The 13857-nt window shown below is 35.0% G+C and overlaps 1 protein-coding gene and 1 long non-coding RNA gene across 2 annotated transcripts; both read left to right on the plus strand.

Moving 5' to 3' along the window:
- Window positions 1-1126: 1126 nt before the first annotated feature.
- LOC136202827 (uncharacterized protein At1g32220, chloroplastic) lies at window positions 1127-8534 on the plus strand. The gene is made up of 10 exons (XM_065993743.1): window positions 1127-1345; window positions 1597-1714; window positions 1783-1871; window positions 3657-3712; window positions 3800-3855; window positions 4446-4539; window positions 5027-5106; window positions 5838-5880; window positions 6914-7005; window positions 8061-8534. Exons 1-10 carry the CDS (start codon window positions 1290-1292, stop codon window positions 8238-8240), a joined length of 864 nt encoding a protein of 287 aa, XP_065849815.1. The 5' UTR covers window positions 1127-1289; the 3' UTR covers window positions 8241-8534.
- A 2773-nt stretch (window positions 8535-11307) lies between these two features.
- Window positions 11308-12901, plus strand: LOC136201940 (uncharacterized). The gene is made up of 2 exons (XR_010674215.1): window positions 11308-11521; window positions 11969-12901. It is a non-coding gene; the product is annotated as an uncharacterized lncRNA (long non-coding RNA).
- The last annotated feature ends 956 nt before the right edge of the window (window positions 12902-13857 follow it).

Consider the following 13857-nt stretch of genomic DNA (forward strand, 5'->3'; position numbering starts at 1 on the left):
ACTTTTTGGGATGGATGTGTCCCACGGTACAGAACAAGATTGACACAATAACTCTTAACTAATCACTTTAAAGTTGAATGTGACCAATCTTGATGAGAATTTCTCCCTGTATCAGAAGGAAAGTCATTCCATCTGTATCCGAGGACACCGCCTTCTTGCTGGATGTTATGTATTCAACCACTTTCAGAAAAATTTAATCGTGTTAGTCAGAAAAAAAGGAAGACTTGGCTTCGCGAAATGAGGATTCGCGAAGTATGCGAATATAAATGTGCAAGGAAGAGGATGATTTCACTTAGCGAAACGATGATTTCGCGACATCTACGAGGAGAAATGTGACGCTCTGACTTCATGAAATAAGGATACACGAAGTCTGTGGGAGAAATTTATCGATTTACCTAGCAAACTTTGCGTAATCATCGTTTCGCGAAGTTAAATCGATAAATTTCTCTCCGCAGACTTTGCAAAAACGGCATACGATAAGTGAATTTCTAGAAAAAACGCAGAGAAAACAGTATATACTTACATTTTTCGATAAAAACAATATGATAAACTGGGAAAAACGATGAAAATAACGTAGAATCACCATTTCTTCGATGGTCACAAGAAGAAAGAAACCAAGAAACGAGCAAGAACAGGAAGATGATGAACCATGACTTCGTTTTCTAGGATTAGAAAGATGAAGAGTCAAGAGATAAAGAGAGGAAGAAAGAAATACATGGTGTTATGGAAAAATGGTGCAGATTTTGTGCAATTTAAAGGAAGAGAGGAAGATCAAAGGTTTGAGAATCATTTAGGGAAAATCAACTGTTCGCGTAACCAGAAAGGAGAAGGGAGAAGATGAAAAGGTAAGGGTATTTTGAAAAATTCACACAAATATAGTCTAGATATGTAGTATGTTGATTAAATGAGTTAAATATGTAAATAAGTCTCCTATTTAACCCAATTTTGTAATTCTCCCTATATTGTATTAATATTGTTTGGGCCAGAATTAGGCCCAAAGTACACATTGCATTAATAATGGTTTTGGCCCGCAAAAAAAAAGTGCTCACTGTGGTTTGAGATGCACTGGATATTTCCCACAACTCATTCAGTATTTCTAGGTTGACATCGGGCCACATACGCTATGCGAGCTGTCAACCCGACCGTCTGCCACGTGTCCTTCCGGTGTCTCTCTGTGTGAGCGACTGAGACTTCTCTTCTAGGAGCAGAAACTAGAAAGCTGAAACTCAAATAAGGCTAACCGAAACTCTTCGTCGTTGATCGGAAAATCTAATTTCAGATTATATCAGATGAGGACGGTTGTTTCGCGGTTGCTTCATTCCACACCATCTCTCTCTAGATCATGGTATGCGTTCGAAACTCATAATTTATTTCTATCTATGCTTCGGAATGTCGTTGGAATTATTGTTAATTTTGGTGAATATTGTATGAGAATTTGTTATCTGTCCTTGATTATGATGGCTAGAGGAGGGATTTCGAAATCAAAATTAGGTTTCTCTGGTTTTTTCTTTAGTAATTTGGGCGTGATTCGTGAAAGGAATACTAAGAGAAATTCGATGTTTCATCTGCTTGTTTTTTTTTTCTTTTCCTGTACAGTAGATTGGCTGTACCGAGAAATGGAAGATATCTATCAACTGATTCCAATAAGGTTGATGAACCTTTTAAAGTTGAAGAGGCAGAGACAGTAGATATTCCTCCACCTCCAACTGAAAAGGTATGTTTGGTTAAATAGATATATTTGGGTGATTTTGTACATTTAGACTGATGCATCAGTCAATTCAGTTGCTTGTATTGGGTGGAAATGGATTTGTTGGCTCCCACATTTGCAGAGAAGCTTTGGATCGTGGTTTGTCTGTTGCTAGCCTTAGCAGGTATTTTGCTCCTATACTGTTGTAAATTTGTAATTGAAACTATTTTTAAGGCTCTAATTTCTGATATGAGAACACGATAGACAATCCGCTTGACACGAACCATAGTTGTCAAACGCGGAGAGGTTAGCGCGATGTCAGAATGGAAAGCGCCTTTGTGCCCCTTGGCTATCCTCGCTGCTTGACTCAAGGCGCGCCGAGGCGCTGTTGTAGGGGGTTTTTAGGGGCTTTGAGGGTTTTTTCAGCTTCTAATCATAGCCATAGGACATATTTATGATTAAGGGCTCAAATTAAATTAGAAAAAGAAAGAAAAAGATGATGATGATGAGATTGAGAACCTTGAAGAAGAATATGATGATGGAGGAGATGATAGTGATGATGGTGATTATGATGGTGAGTTCGATGATGAATAAGGACGATAAAGACTAAAGAGTTTACATTATTAGACTACTAGCTAGTAACTTAGTGTTTAGGTGAAGTTGAACTTTGGTCTTTAGTTTAGATTTAAATTTTATTATGAATTATAATTTTTTCTTGGTAGTTAATTAGAATTTATCTCATGCATTTTATGATTAAAATTGTTGTTATTTGATTATTTGTGTCGATTTGAAATGTTATCATTTTATATGTTATTTTATTTTGGTGCGCCTTGTGTCGCTTGGGCGCGCGCCTAGGCTCCAGGACCCCCTTGCGCCTTTCACAACTATGACACGAATTCTTTGATATGTATGATCATGTGTAATATATAGATAATGTAACATGATTATGACATGACAACCCGTTTTGACACATCTCTAATTATTTCAAGTTCATGTCTATATATGTTTATTATTGTGATGTTCTGTTTAATAACATTAATCAATGAGCTCATATAACAACATGACATGATTACAAACTGCATAAAGTTTCTCATTTGGATGCATAGTTTTCTAATCATATGACTGAGTGCTGAACATATCAATGGCAATATTCTGGCCATTTAAGAAACAGTTGCTTAATTGCATTATTGATTTCGGAATCTGTATATTTTGCTGCAAGTGTGTTGAGTATTGTTGTCCAGCAAATTGTTTATCAGTGAAAGTAGAATATGAATTTTCTACTTATGATCGCCATGAATTGAATTATAATCAAATTGCTTTGGGTCGTTTACCAATGTCAGTAGTGACGATTATATGATTCGAACAATTTGCAACGTAAAGAAATTGATAAACCACTTTGATTGATTAAAAAGTACAACTATTAAACTAAAAAATGAAGATACTGTTATGATCTAAAGGTATGGAAGGGGGTTTCATTCATTTCTTGGTCAATGACTACAAAAAATCGAAATTCCAACTATTGATTTGATTGATGAAAATTGCATCGAAACTGAATTTGGATTCACAATCTATTGATATATCTACGATTGTATAGTAAGTGTTTCGAGAGTTGAATTTCAAATGCTTGTTTCAAGAAAGAATGAAATTGGTACAATGGGTGTGCACATAGTACTTATATTTTAGACTTCATTTCCTGCAATGGGATCCTTAGGCATAGCTCTGAAGCCTTGTTCGAGAAACTATGTGGCATGTCTCATCCCCATCAAGATCTTTTCATAGTTGGTTCAATTGCATACAGTCTTGGTTATTGATAATTATATGTCATCTTATATTATTTTGGTTTGTGAAAATGTTTTGTGGAGTGAGGAAGCAGTTTTGGCCTTCTGCTGGCTTCTGGATATAAAAAAGCATCTTTGTAATCAATACCATCTGTTATTTTCCCCCTAATCATGTGGTTGTTTCCTTTCAGATCTGGTAGGTCATCACTACATGATTCTTGGGCTAATTCTGTGACGTGGCATCAAGGTTTACTTTCTTACCACTCAATTTCTCAAAGTTCCTTATCTTTTTGTGGCGTTCTGAACTTTTGGAAATGTTGATTTCTTTTTCCAGGCGATCTTCTTTCTCCTAATTCATGGAAGGAAGCTCTCAACGGGGTGTCAGCTGTTGTATGTTGTTCTACACCTTGTTGCATTCATCTGATTGCACCTGTCCTTAGGATTGTAAACGAGCTGAGCTTTGGCCTGCTCATACTCGGCTTGTCAGAAAATTGAATTGACGAGCTCGAGCTCAACATTCGGTCTGCGAGCTCGCAAGCTTGTTCACGAGCTTTGTTCGCGAGCAGCTCATTAATTTTGTTGATGAACTTTGCTCGCGAACAACTCATTAATTATGTTCATTTGATTTTTTTTAATACAAAACTACATAGTTTTGAAACCTACAAAATTAAAGTTCACATAAAACTACGTTGTTTACGTTTCCACCTTTATAGAAATAATATTATTAAAAAAATAATCGAATCAAGCTTGCTCACAGGCGTGAGCTTGCTCATGAACCTATAGCCAAGCCTGCTCACGAGCTTTCGAGCGAGTTTCACCTTCCTCATAAATCGAGTTGAACACAGTCGAGCTTTTATCGAGCCGAACGCCGAGCCGCTCATGAGCGGGTTGGCTCATTTACAGCCCTACCTATCCTTTAGCCACACTGAATCTGATTATTGTTTAGTGGTCTATCATCTAACTATAGTTTATCTTTCTAGATCTCCTGTATTGGCGGTTTTGGCTCAAACTCATACATGTATAAGATTAATGGAACTGCAAACATCAATGCTGTAAGAGCTGCTTCAGAAAAAGGTATGGTTTGTATCTAAAAATTTATGTTTTGTCAAAGTGGTGAAAAACTGATTAGCCACAGTTAAAGATTTAAAATAAATGGCACGACATTAAAATGTCGTATTCTTGGGCTTAGCTTATGTCTATTCTGCAGTTGACCTTCCCATCATTAGAATTTCCCGTAGACTGCTGCCCCTTCTGATAATAGCAATTCCATTTGAAGACTGAATGTTGCCTGTAGAGTACCGTGGATGGCTCTTAGAAAAGTCCTCTTGGCTACAGCTGTATTAGGTATTTGAAAAAGTCAGTCATGTAGGGCTCCGTCACGTTCATATAAAGTCAATGAATTGTATTGTCAATTTTATGCTCCTATTAATACGTTATGGGCTCTATGACCTGGATAAATTAAATGCTACAAAAACGATATTTGCAGTCCCTATTTAACGTAATAATTTGTTTTCTTACTGCTTCACCATCTTGGATAATTGGTCCTTAATTTTGTTTTTAGGTATAAAAAGATTTGTTTATATCTCTGCTGCTGACTTTGGATTGGCCAATTACTTACTGAAGGGATACTATGAGGGAAAGGTAATAACTTTCTTCGCTAGCTAACTTTTCTTTGGTATTGAACTGAAACTATCTAGGAAGCACCGGCACTTCTAGGAGGTTAACGTACGAGTGTCGAACACTCCGGGGACACTCGGGGAGATGCACTCAACACTCCAAAATAGGTGTCCCCTCGTTTTCTTTTCTTTTTTAATGGGGACACTTCTTGGACACTGATTGATTCTACGTTAATTAAGTAGAATTTAGGGGTGTTTTTTTTAATAATCTTACAAAAAAGAGGGGTTGATATATACAAAATTAAAATAAAATCCTAATAAATAAATAAAAAGAAATCAAAATCTAATGAAAAGAATATAGCAGCCGTTTTTTTTTTGTGGTATAGTTTAAATAGTTTGAAGTATTAAATGTTTTTTTTTTTTGATGAATTAATGACTTATATGGATGTTATTTATGGTTTATATATAAATTTGGCATGTTCCCACCCTACCCGTGTCTCATAATTTTTTTAAATGCCGTTTTCCGCACCCGCACCCGTGTCAGTGCTTCCTAGGAAATTATGTTGTTGACCCCTCAAAGATTTCAGAAACGTTATGTGAATTATTATTTTTGTTGCTGTTAAATTTGTTGACTAACAGATATTGTTATGCCACAAGAAAGCTAGCACTCTGAAATTTCATGATGTTAATTATTTTCTCTTTTGTTCTGAATATTTATGTCTGATTGGAAATTTTCTTCCATCCTGTATGAAGTAGAGAGCTGCTGAAACGGAGTTACTGACTAAGTTCCCTTATGGAGGTATACTTGCATTTTCGTCTTTGAAATTCTTGTAGAATTTTAGTCCAGACTTTTGTGACTGCTGACAAAACAAATAATTGAAAGCACAGAAGGCATGCTAATTAAATAGGAGTTTTAATTGCAGCCTAAATCATATGGAGCCCCCTAAAGGTGTCCATTTTGGTCACTTTGCCCTCCGAACTTAAGGGACAACCCATTAGCCACTCCAACTCCCTGAAAGTGACATAACACGTCCTTTATTTTTCCTCAATCAGAGAAGATTTTGACCACTCGCCTTTCGAATGACTTCCCATATGTAATGTAGCTTTTCCCTTCAAACTCATACATATTTTGCAATGGTCTCTCTAAACTCATACACAAACACACCTTGAAATACTATCCCAAAAGGCCATGTTGCAAATTCTTATAAAAGGAAAAGCCACATTAAGTCAACCGATAGACGAGTGGTCTTCACTGGTCAACATCTTCTCGGATTGAGGAAAATTAAGGGGTGTGTTGTGTCCCTTTTAGGGAGTTGGACTGGCTAATGGGTTGTCCCTTAAGTTCGGGGGCAAAGTGACCGAAATGGACAACTTTAGGGGGCTCCGTATGTGGTTTAGGCCTTTAATTGCAGTTTCTGTCTTGCCTTCAGACTTTGTTCTTATTCTCAGGATTACTTATTTGGGCCTTTATCAAACCTTTTAGGCTTCTAGCAATATGTTAGTATTATATTGTATTTGTTGGCAACTTTAAATAGGGAAAAGTAAAAAAAAAAACATGTGGTTTTACGGATATGTAAATAGAAAAATGTGGTATTTTCTATTGTAGAAGAGACCGTGTGCTTTACACATCAGCAGAAAAGGAATTTGACTAACACGGTAACACTGTTTGTCATGTCGTCGAGTCAATGTCACAATCAAGTTTTTTTTTGGGGGGTGTTTTTTTCCCACTTAATTATATGTTCCTTGTTGCTGAATTGCTTAGAATTGATCAGTTAGTTTTGGTTCGTCCTCTCGATTAAAGTGTATTTAATAAAATTTAGCTTCTTTTTCAGGTGTGATTCTGAGGCCTGGATTTATTTACGGGACTCGCACTGTTGGGAGCATGAAGTTACCTCTAGGTGTTCTTGGCTCTCCAATGGAAATGGTAACTTCTTTTCTTATGATGTCTGCACTACCCGTTTTCTCCAACCAAATTATGCTGGATTTGTGATGAAATAAATGAATGCCAAACTTGAATTAGAAGCCGCCCGCCAACCAACCGGTACCGAGGGGATTTCTCCTCTATAGAGCGTTCTTACAAGTCCTACTTCCGTGAATATAGCTGAACCCAGACCGATACTTGTTATTCCATTTCGAATACCGTCCCGCAAGATTCCTCTGTGTATCTAACCTCGACCCTCATAGGAGCATGCACTATGGGCTAGGCGGTTTCTTAGTGTCCATATAGAGCGTTCTTACAAGTCCTACTTCCGAGAATATAGCTGAACCCAAACTAATACTCGTTATTCCATTCCGAATACCGTCCCGCAAGATCCCTCTGTGTATCAAACCTCGACCTTTGTAGGAGCACGCACTATGGACTCGGCGGTTTCTTAGTGTCAATAGGGCTTGATTCCTGTGTAGACATCCCACCTCTCTTTCCCAAGACAAGATGCTCGGCTCATAGTCGCCGATGGTTTAGGGCATATCACTCAAGCCAAATGCATGTTCGCTGGCCAGGGAGGAACGACTGATATTGTTCCATTCAACACTCATTGCTGAAACTTCCTCGGAGTTATTCAAAGGTTTCGGGCCAATTGGCCTATGGATAAATGTCATGCATCTGAGCATCAAGTTTTATAAGAGTTAGCTGGATAGCCCATTAGACTGTCATGATCTGAGATTGGATCTAATCACATCGCCTGAAATCTAGGAGTGTCGAAACGGATTGTTGTGGCATAATCGTGTCATGTGGAATATTATATATGCTATAAATGTAACAAAAATGATATCCGTGTCAAACGAGTCGTGTCAAACAGGTTATTTCTGTAAATCATGTTGTTGGTAAAACATTATCAGCCTACTGAAATCAAGTCCGAATATCATGTTCCCTTCCTATGTCCTATAAAGGAATAATCAATGTCGTCTCAACGATTTTTCGGTTTCTTGGTTTTTCGGTTTTGTTCTGGTGATTGACTAAGTTTTTGCACATAACTGCAGCTTCTACAAAATGCACAACCACTGAAGCAGCTTCCGGTGGTCGGACCCCTTTTCACGCCCCCTGTCAACGTGACTGCGGTGGCAAATGTTGCAGTGAGGGCAGCAACTGATCCTGTTTTTCCTCCAGGCATTGTTGATGTATATGGAATTTTACGATACACCCAGCGAAAGTCGAAGTAGATTTCTTGAATATTTTGTTTTCGTCTTGTTTTTTCGACAGTATAGAGCATAGCCGAGCTGCTAAACTTTTCTAGGGTTTCAGAATTTAGCAGTCACTCTGTGGTTGAGTTTGAAATTTGTTGAACCAGTGAAACAATAATTTAAAGTGCATAGAATAATTGTTATGCAGTAGTTCTCCTGCATTCGATGTAGTTTTTAGTCGGGCTGTTAATTTCTGATAAAACCAACTCGGTTTGAATTGGAATATATAAATTACATAACGCGATTATTATATATTTCGTTTTTTTAGTTCAATTATACTTTGTAGTATTCACTCAATTATATTAGTTATTAAAAATGTTTCCAAAGAACTGTGTGAAAATTGAAGTCAGGTAAAAAAGTATTATTTATTTCAAGGTTGTACAAACATTAAGGATTAAGGTTCGTTTGGTACGATGTAATGCAATGTAATAATGATTTATATTACAATGTTTGTTGGCAAATTTTAAAAAAATTCAGTGAAATTAATTATTATTACAATATTTATGTTTGTTTTCTCTACAATGTAGTTAGAAACCTTAATTATTCTCAAATTTTCATATGTATGGGAATATATTTATATACGATGGTTTAAAAACTTATTAATTTTTGTTCGTTTTCTTGTTTTCGCGTTTTCATGGTTTTTTTTTTTGCATTTTTTTGCGTTTTTCACGTTTTTTCCATTTTCCTTTTCCGCATTTTCACGTTTTCTCTATCTTTCACGTTTTTCTCATTTTTTTCGTTTTTCGTGTTTCATGTTTTTTCTCGTTTTTCTCGTTTTTCATATTTTTTCATGTTTTTATTTTTTGTGTTTTTCTATTTTCACATTTCCCCGTTCTTCGTATTTTTCATGTTTTTCTCATTTATGTTTTACCGTTTAATAAGAATTGTGGATAATAAATATAAATAATAAAATATATATTTGAGCTAGTCGTAATGAGAATTTATGTCTATTTTTTTATGTAATCCCCATTACATAAATTTGCAAAGAAAAATTGAGTGATGTAATTGTAATTTCATTACGATAAAAATCATAGACTAATCCAAACATGGTAATGAATATCCATTGTAATGGGCATTCCATTACAACGTATCAAACGAGATCTAAGAATTAGTTGGGTGAATAGGTCCTCCGGAGATTAATGGCAGAATAATCGATTTTTTTTTTAACTTTTAATAAATAAATTATTATATACATAGCCTTAAACATGGTACGTTTTGCCTATTGACACCTTTAATTTTTAAAATAATCTATCACGCATTTCTAGTTGGCTTTAAAAATCTACCACACATTTATAATTGGTTTGAAAACTTATTACATATCTATAGTTGGTTCATTCAGACTTTTACACACAAAATCGTTGATTTGTCATCTTTGACAGATGAGGCGGTATACAGAATGAACTTATGCGTTTTTCTTTTTTCCTATAGTACGTATGCCATCTCAACTGTCAAAGATGACATATCAATCATTTTGTGTGCAGGAGGTCCGAATAAGCTAAGTATAGACATGTGATAGGTTCTTAAAGCCAAGTATAAGTACGCGATATGTTTTTAAAGCAAACTATAGGTGTGTGATAGATTATTTTATGTCAGGGTGCCAACAGGCAAAACATACTAAGTTTAAGGATGTAAATATGCATTAAGCCAATATTTCTTATTTCGAAAAATAGAAACAAACATGCACTAAAAATTGGTTTGTTTTACATACTATTTGATGTTGGAAAAAACTGCTTTAAAAAAAAAAAAAAGCAGGAATTCTCTGCTTTTGTAAAAAGACTACTTTTAAGGTATAACAAACAAACATGAAGTTCCTAACCAAACACCTAAAACTCTCATTTTCAAGTGAAAAAATAAACAATAGCATGAAAATGAGCAACCAAATATAAGGTAAAAAACATCATTAGGCCCCAAATCTTTTATTTTTTGGTTCATTAAGCCCATGATCATTTATTTGGATACATTAAATCTTTGATCATTATTTTTTGTCTCATTAAGTCCTTCATGATAAAAAAAAATTAATTTTGAATATAAAATTCGGTTATCAGACTGTTATTCATTGTACTTGTATTCGAAATTTGTATTTTTTTACTATTTGAAAGCAGTTTTGGATGTATAAGGTGGTTACAAGAAAACTGTAAAAACCTTAATTCAAACTGTAATTTTTTTTTTAATAATTTCAAATATAGATGAAGTTAATAACATATTTTTAACAGAATTACATGCTCATAACTTACTAATTTGGCCATGAATGACTTAATGAGATAAAAAATAAAGGCTTAATACATCATTTGCCCCCTGAACTTGTCCAAAATGGTTGATTGCCTCCCTGAACTTTCAAAGTGTTTCGATAGCCACCTTGAACTTGCATAAAATGTTCAATTAGCCCACTGAACTTGCGTAAAATGTAATCAATTAATCATTCGGTCGTAAAAAAGTAACTCAAATGCGGAAGATATATTACACGTGCCTTAGAATGTTATTACATACTTCACAAAATAGATTAAAACATGTTAAAAAAAAATTTCTTACTTATTCAACTATAAAACATTTTTTTCTCTAATATTATAATCGCATACTCCAATTTTGCTCGTTTTACTTTTTTAAGATGCGTGCAACATATCTTCCGTATTTGACTTACTTTTTTACAACCGATTAATTAATTAATTAGATTTTATGCAAATTCAGGGAACTAACTGAATATTTTATACAAGTTCAAGGAGATATCGAGACATTTTGAAAATTTAAGAAACCAATTAATTATTTTAAATAAGTTCAGAGTGCAAATGATATATTAAGCCAAAAATAAATAATTAAGAATTTAATGTATCCAAATAAAAATTTAATTTTGTCACAGGAACGAATTGATCTGCACCATATAAGGGCAATTTGGTCTATATGAACAAAATTATCTGAAAAGTAACTTGGTAGACCTAAATTATATAAGGTGAATTTGGTCTACATTATATAAGGGCAATTTGGTCTATACGAATAAAATTGTTTGAAAAGCAACTTGGTAGACCTACATTATATAAGCATAAGGGTTTCATTCAATCGAAAGTCTGCGCCGTCCAATGACAACCCCTCCCTTTCCGCCGTGCATCGGTGTAAATCGGTGTTTCCTGGTAGAGACATTGATACCTCCGATGGAAACTTGCTGTGCTGTTTATGGGACGAGATTCCGATCAGGGTTACAATTAAATCTGCATCTCTGTGTATCAACTGATAGTCATGAACCTATACAAAGTTATCTATACGATCCGGTAATTTTCATTTCGTAATTTAAGTTTATTTTACTTCTTTTGTTTGTTTCACTTCTTAGTTTATTTTACTTATTGGCATGTATTAGAATGACACTTTGTATTTTGATTCTGAATTGAGCTGAATCGATGTCAATGGTAAGAATGGCACTTGGGTTTTAATGAGAAAATAATAATTTAACCTTTCCTTTGCTTGCGAGAAGAACTTGGGTTTATAAAGTTCAATAACCTTATCTTGTTTGGCTGTTTTCTATACACATGTGATGTCTTTCACTTTTATGCTTCCTTTTTTCTTATCTTTCTGTTTTACATTCTTTAAAATCATTGATGGATATATGTTTGCTATTTTTAAATTAGTTGTGCAAGATGCTCAACTACTTGATTTTTCGTACAAGATGCAAGATGCAACGATGTCTTTCAAATCTTATATTTGTGTGAACATTGTGGCAGGAGCACTGGATTTTGGCTTCCGTTTAGGCGGATTATGGGGCTGGGATCCTTCAAAAAGTGTCTCCGAAGATGACCGGTCGATGTATTTGAGGGGTTTTCGAGTGACCAAAGAGGAAGTTATATGAGCTGATTTGATTTTTGGCCTACAGAGAATCCCAATTGTGTTTGTGAAGAAATAAAGGGCTGGACCCAATGAGAGCGAGCTTACAACTCCTCCTTGTAAAGTTGTTTTGCCTATATTAGGAGAAGTGTGACACAAGAAGAAAAAGAGAGCAATATGCAACTCGATCAACATCCGGTCTATCAATAACAGATAGTCATGAAGCCATACAAAATTATTATTAGGAGAAGTGTGACACAAGAAGAAAAAGAGAGCAATATGCAACTCGATCAGCATCCGGTCTATCAATAACAGATAGTCATGAAGCCATACAAAATTATTATTAGGAGAAGTGTGACACAAGAAGAAAAAGAGAGTAATTCGTGTTGCTGAATACAACTGTGAAGAAAACTGCAATGGATTTGGCAGATAACTAAATGAAGCAATGGAAATGAAGCACGAGGTTCACTCAGAAGTAAGGAAACTTCACAAGGAGGCTGTCGAAAACACTACCATTTCGGTAACAGATCTCTTTGCTTGAATTGCTTTCTTGGCTATATTCAGTTTGGGCAGGCACTATAGATAAAACAGAGCCTATACGTTATTCAATTTCTTCATGTTCTAATATTGATTTGGAGAGATTGATGATAGTGAAAAATAGAGCATTATCTGTTGATTTTTTTATTTTTCGTTTTGTATTGGTCTGATGATCATATTGTTGGTTTATCATTATGGATATTAATGGTAGATGAGATTGCAACTGATTCATGTGAATGCTGCTTCTGTTGTTGTTTTTGATGATTAATACTGAATTTGAAATCTTATTAGCTGCTATTAATATCTACTTGTTATGTTGACGGTCTATACTGTATTTGCTTGTGCTTAACTGTTGCCGAAGATAATTGTACTGTATTTGCTTGCGATATACGGTCTCTACATTGTTTCATGATGTGACCTCGTGCAAGTTGATGTTTATGCGAAATGCAATTGTTAGCTCTGTCTTATTTACATCTTACATGTTCTTTTCTGTTATAGTCTAGTTTTACTTTTACCTAAACTTGAACTCTTACAGATTGAGCTTATCCACCCTTTATTTTCATCCCAAAGATTCTAATATCTTTTGGCATGGGCTGTATGGCAAGATATTATGTAAGATGCGTGGGACAGAGGGCTCATAGTACCTGCTAGATGGTTATTGTGTTCTTATTGTAGCTTTGCAACTATTTTGACTGGATTGATGGATTTTTTCATTCACATATATGAAATGCCTCTAATTGTGTAATGAATAGATGGATGTAATTTAGGGAGGAGATTGGGCATTATCCTGTTTCTTTTTTGATTTTTCGTTTTGTATCATGATCATATTGTTGGTTTATAGTTATATTGTTGGTTATATGAGATAATCTCTACTTGTTATGTTGACGGTCTATTTTGTATTTGCTTGCGCTTGTTGTCGATGATAATTGAACTGTATATAATTTCGAAGATTATCATGTTATACTGTAGTAGCTCGTCTTATTTACATAAATGAGAGTTTTCGGTGAACAAAGCAAGCTTGTTAGATACTTAGATGGATGCGCGGGACGGAGGGCTCATAATACCTGCTAGATGGTTGCTGTGTGTATTATTGTAGCTTTCCAACTATTTTGACTGGATAATAAGATTTTTTCATTCCCAAATATGAAATGCCTCTAATTGTGTGAATTGGATGTAATTTAGGATATGATTTCTCTGCTGATGTTGGTAAATTGGGCAGATTAGAGAGGACATTTATATAGCTAATGAAGGA

Source organism: Euphorbia lathyris, chromosome 8, assembly GCF_963576675.1.
Source record: "Euphorbia lathyris chromosome 8, ddEupLath1.1, whole genome shotgun sequence".
Lineage (NCBI taxonomy): Eukaryota > Viridiplantae > Streptophyta > Magnoliopsida > Malpighiales > Euphorbiaceae > Euphorbia > Euphorbia lathyris.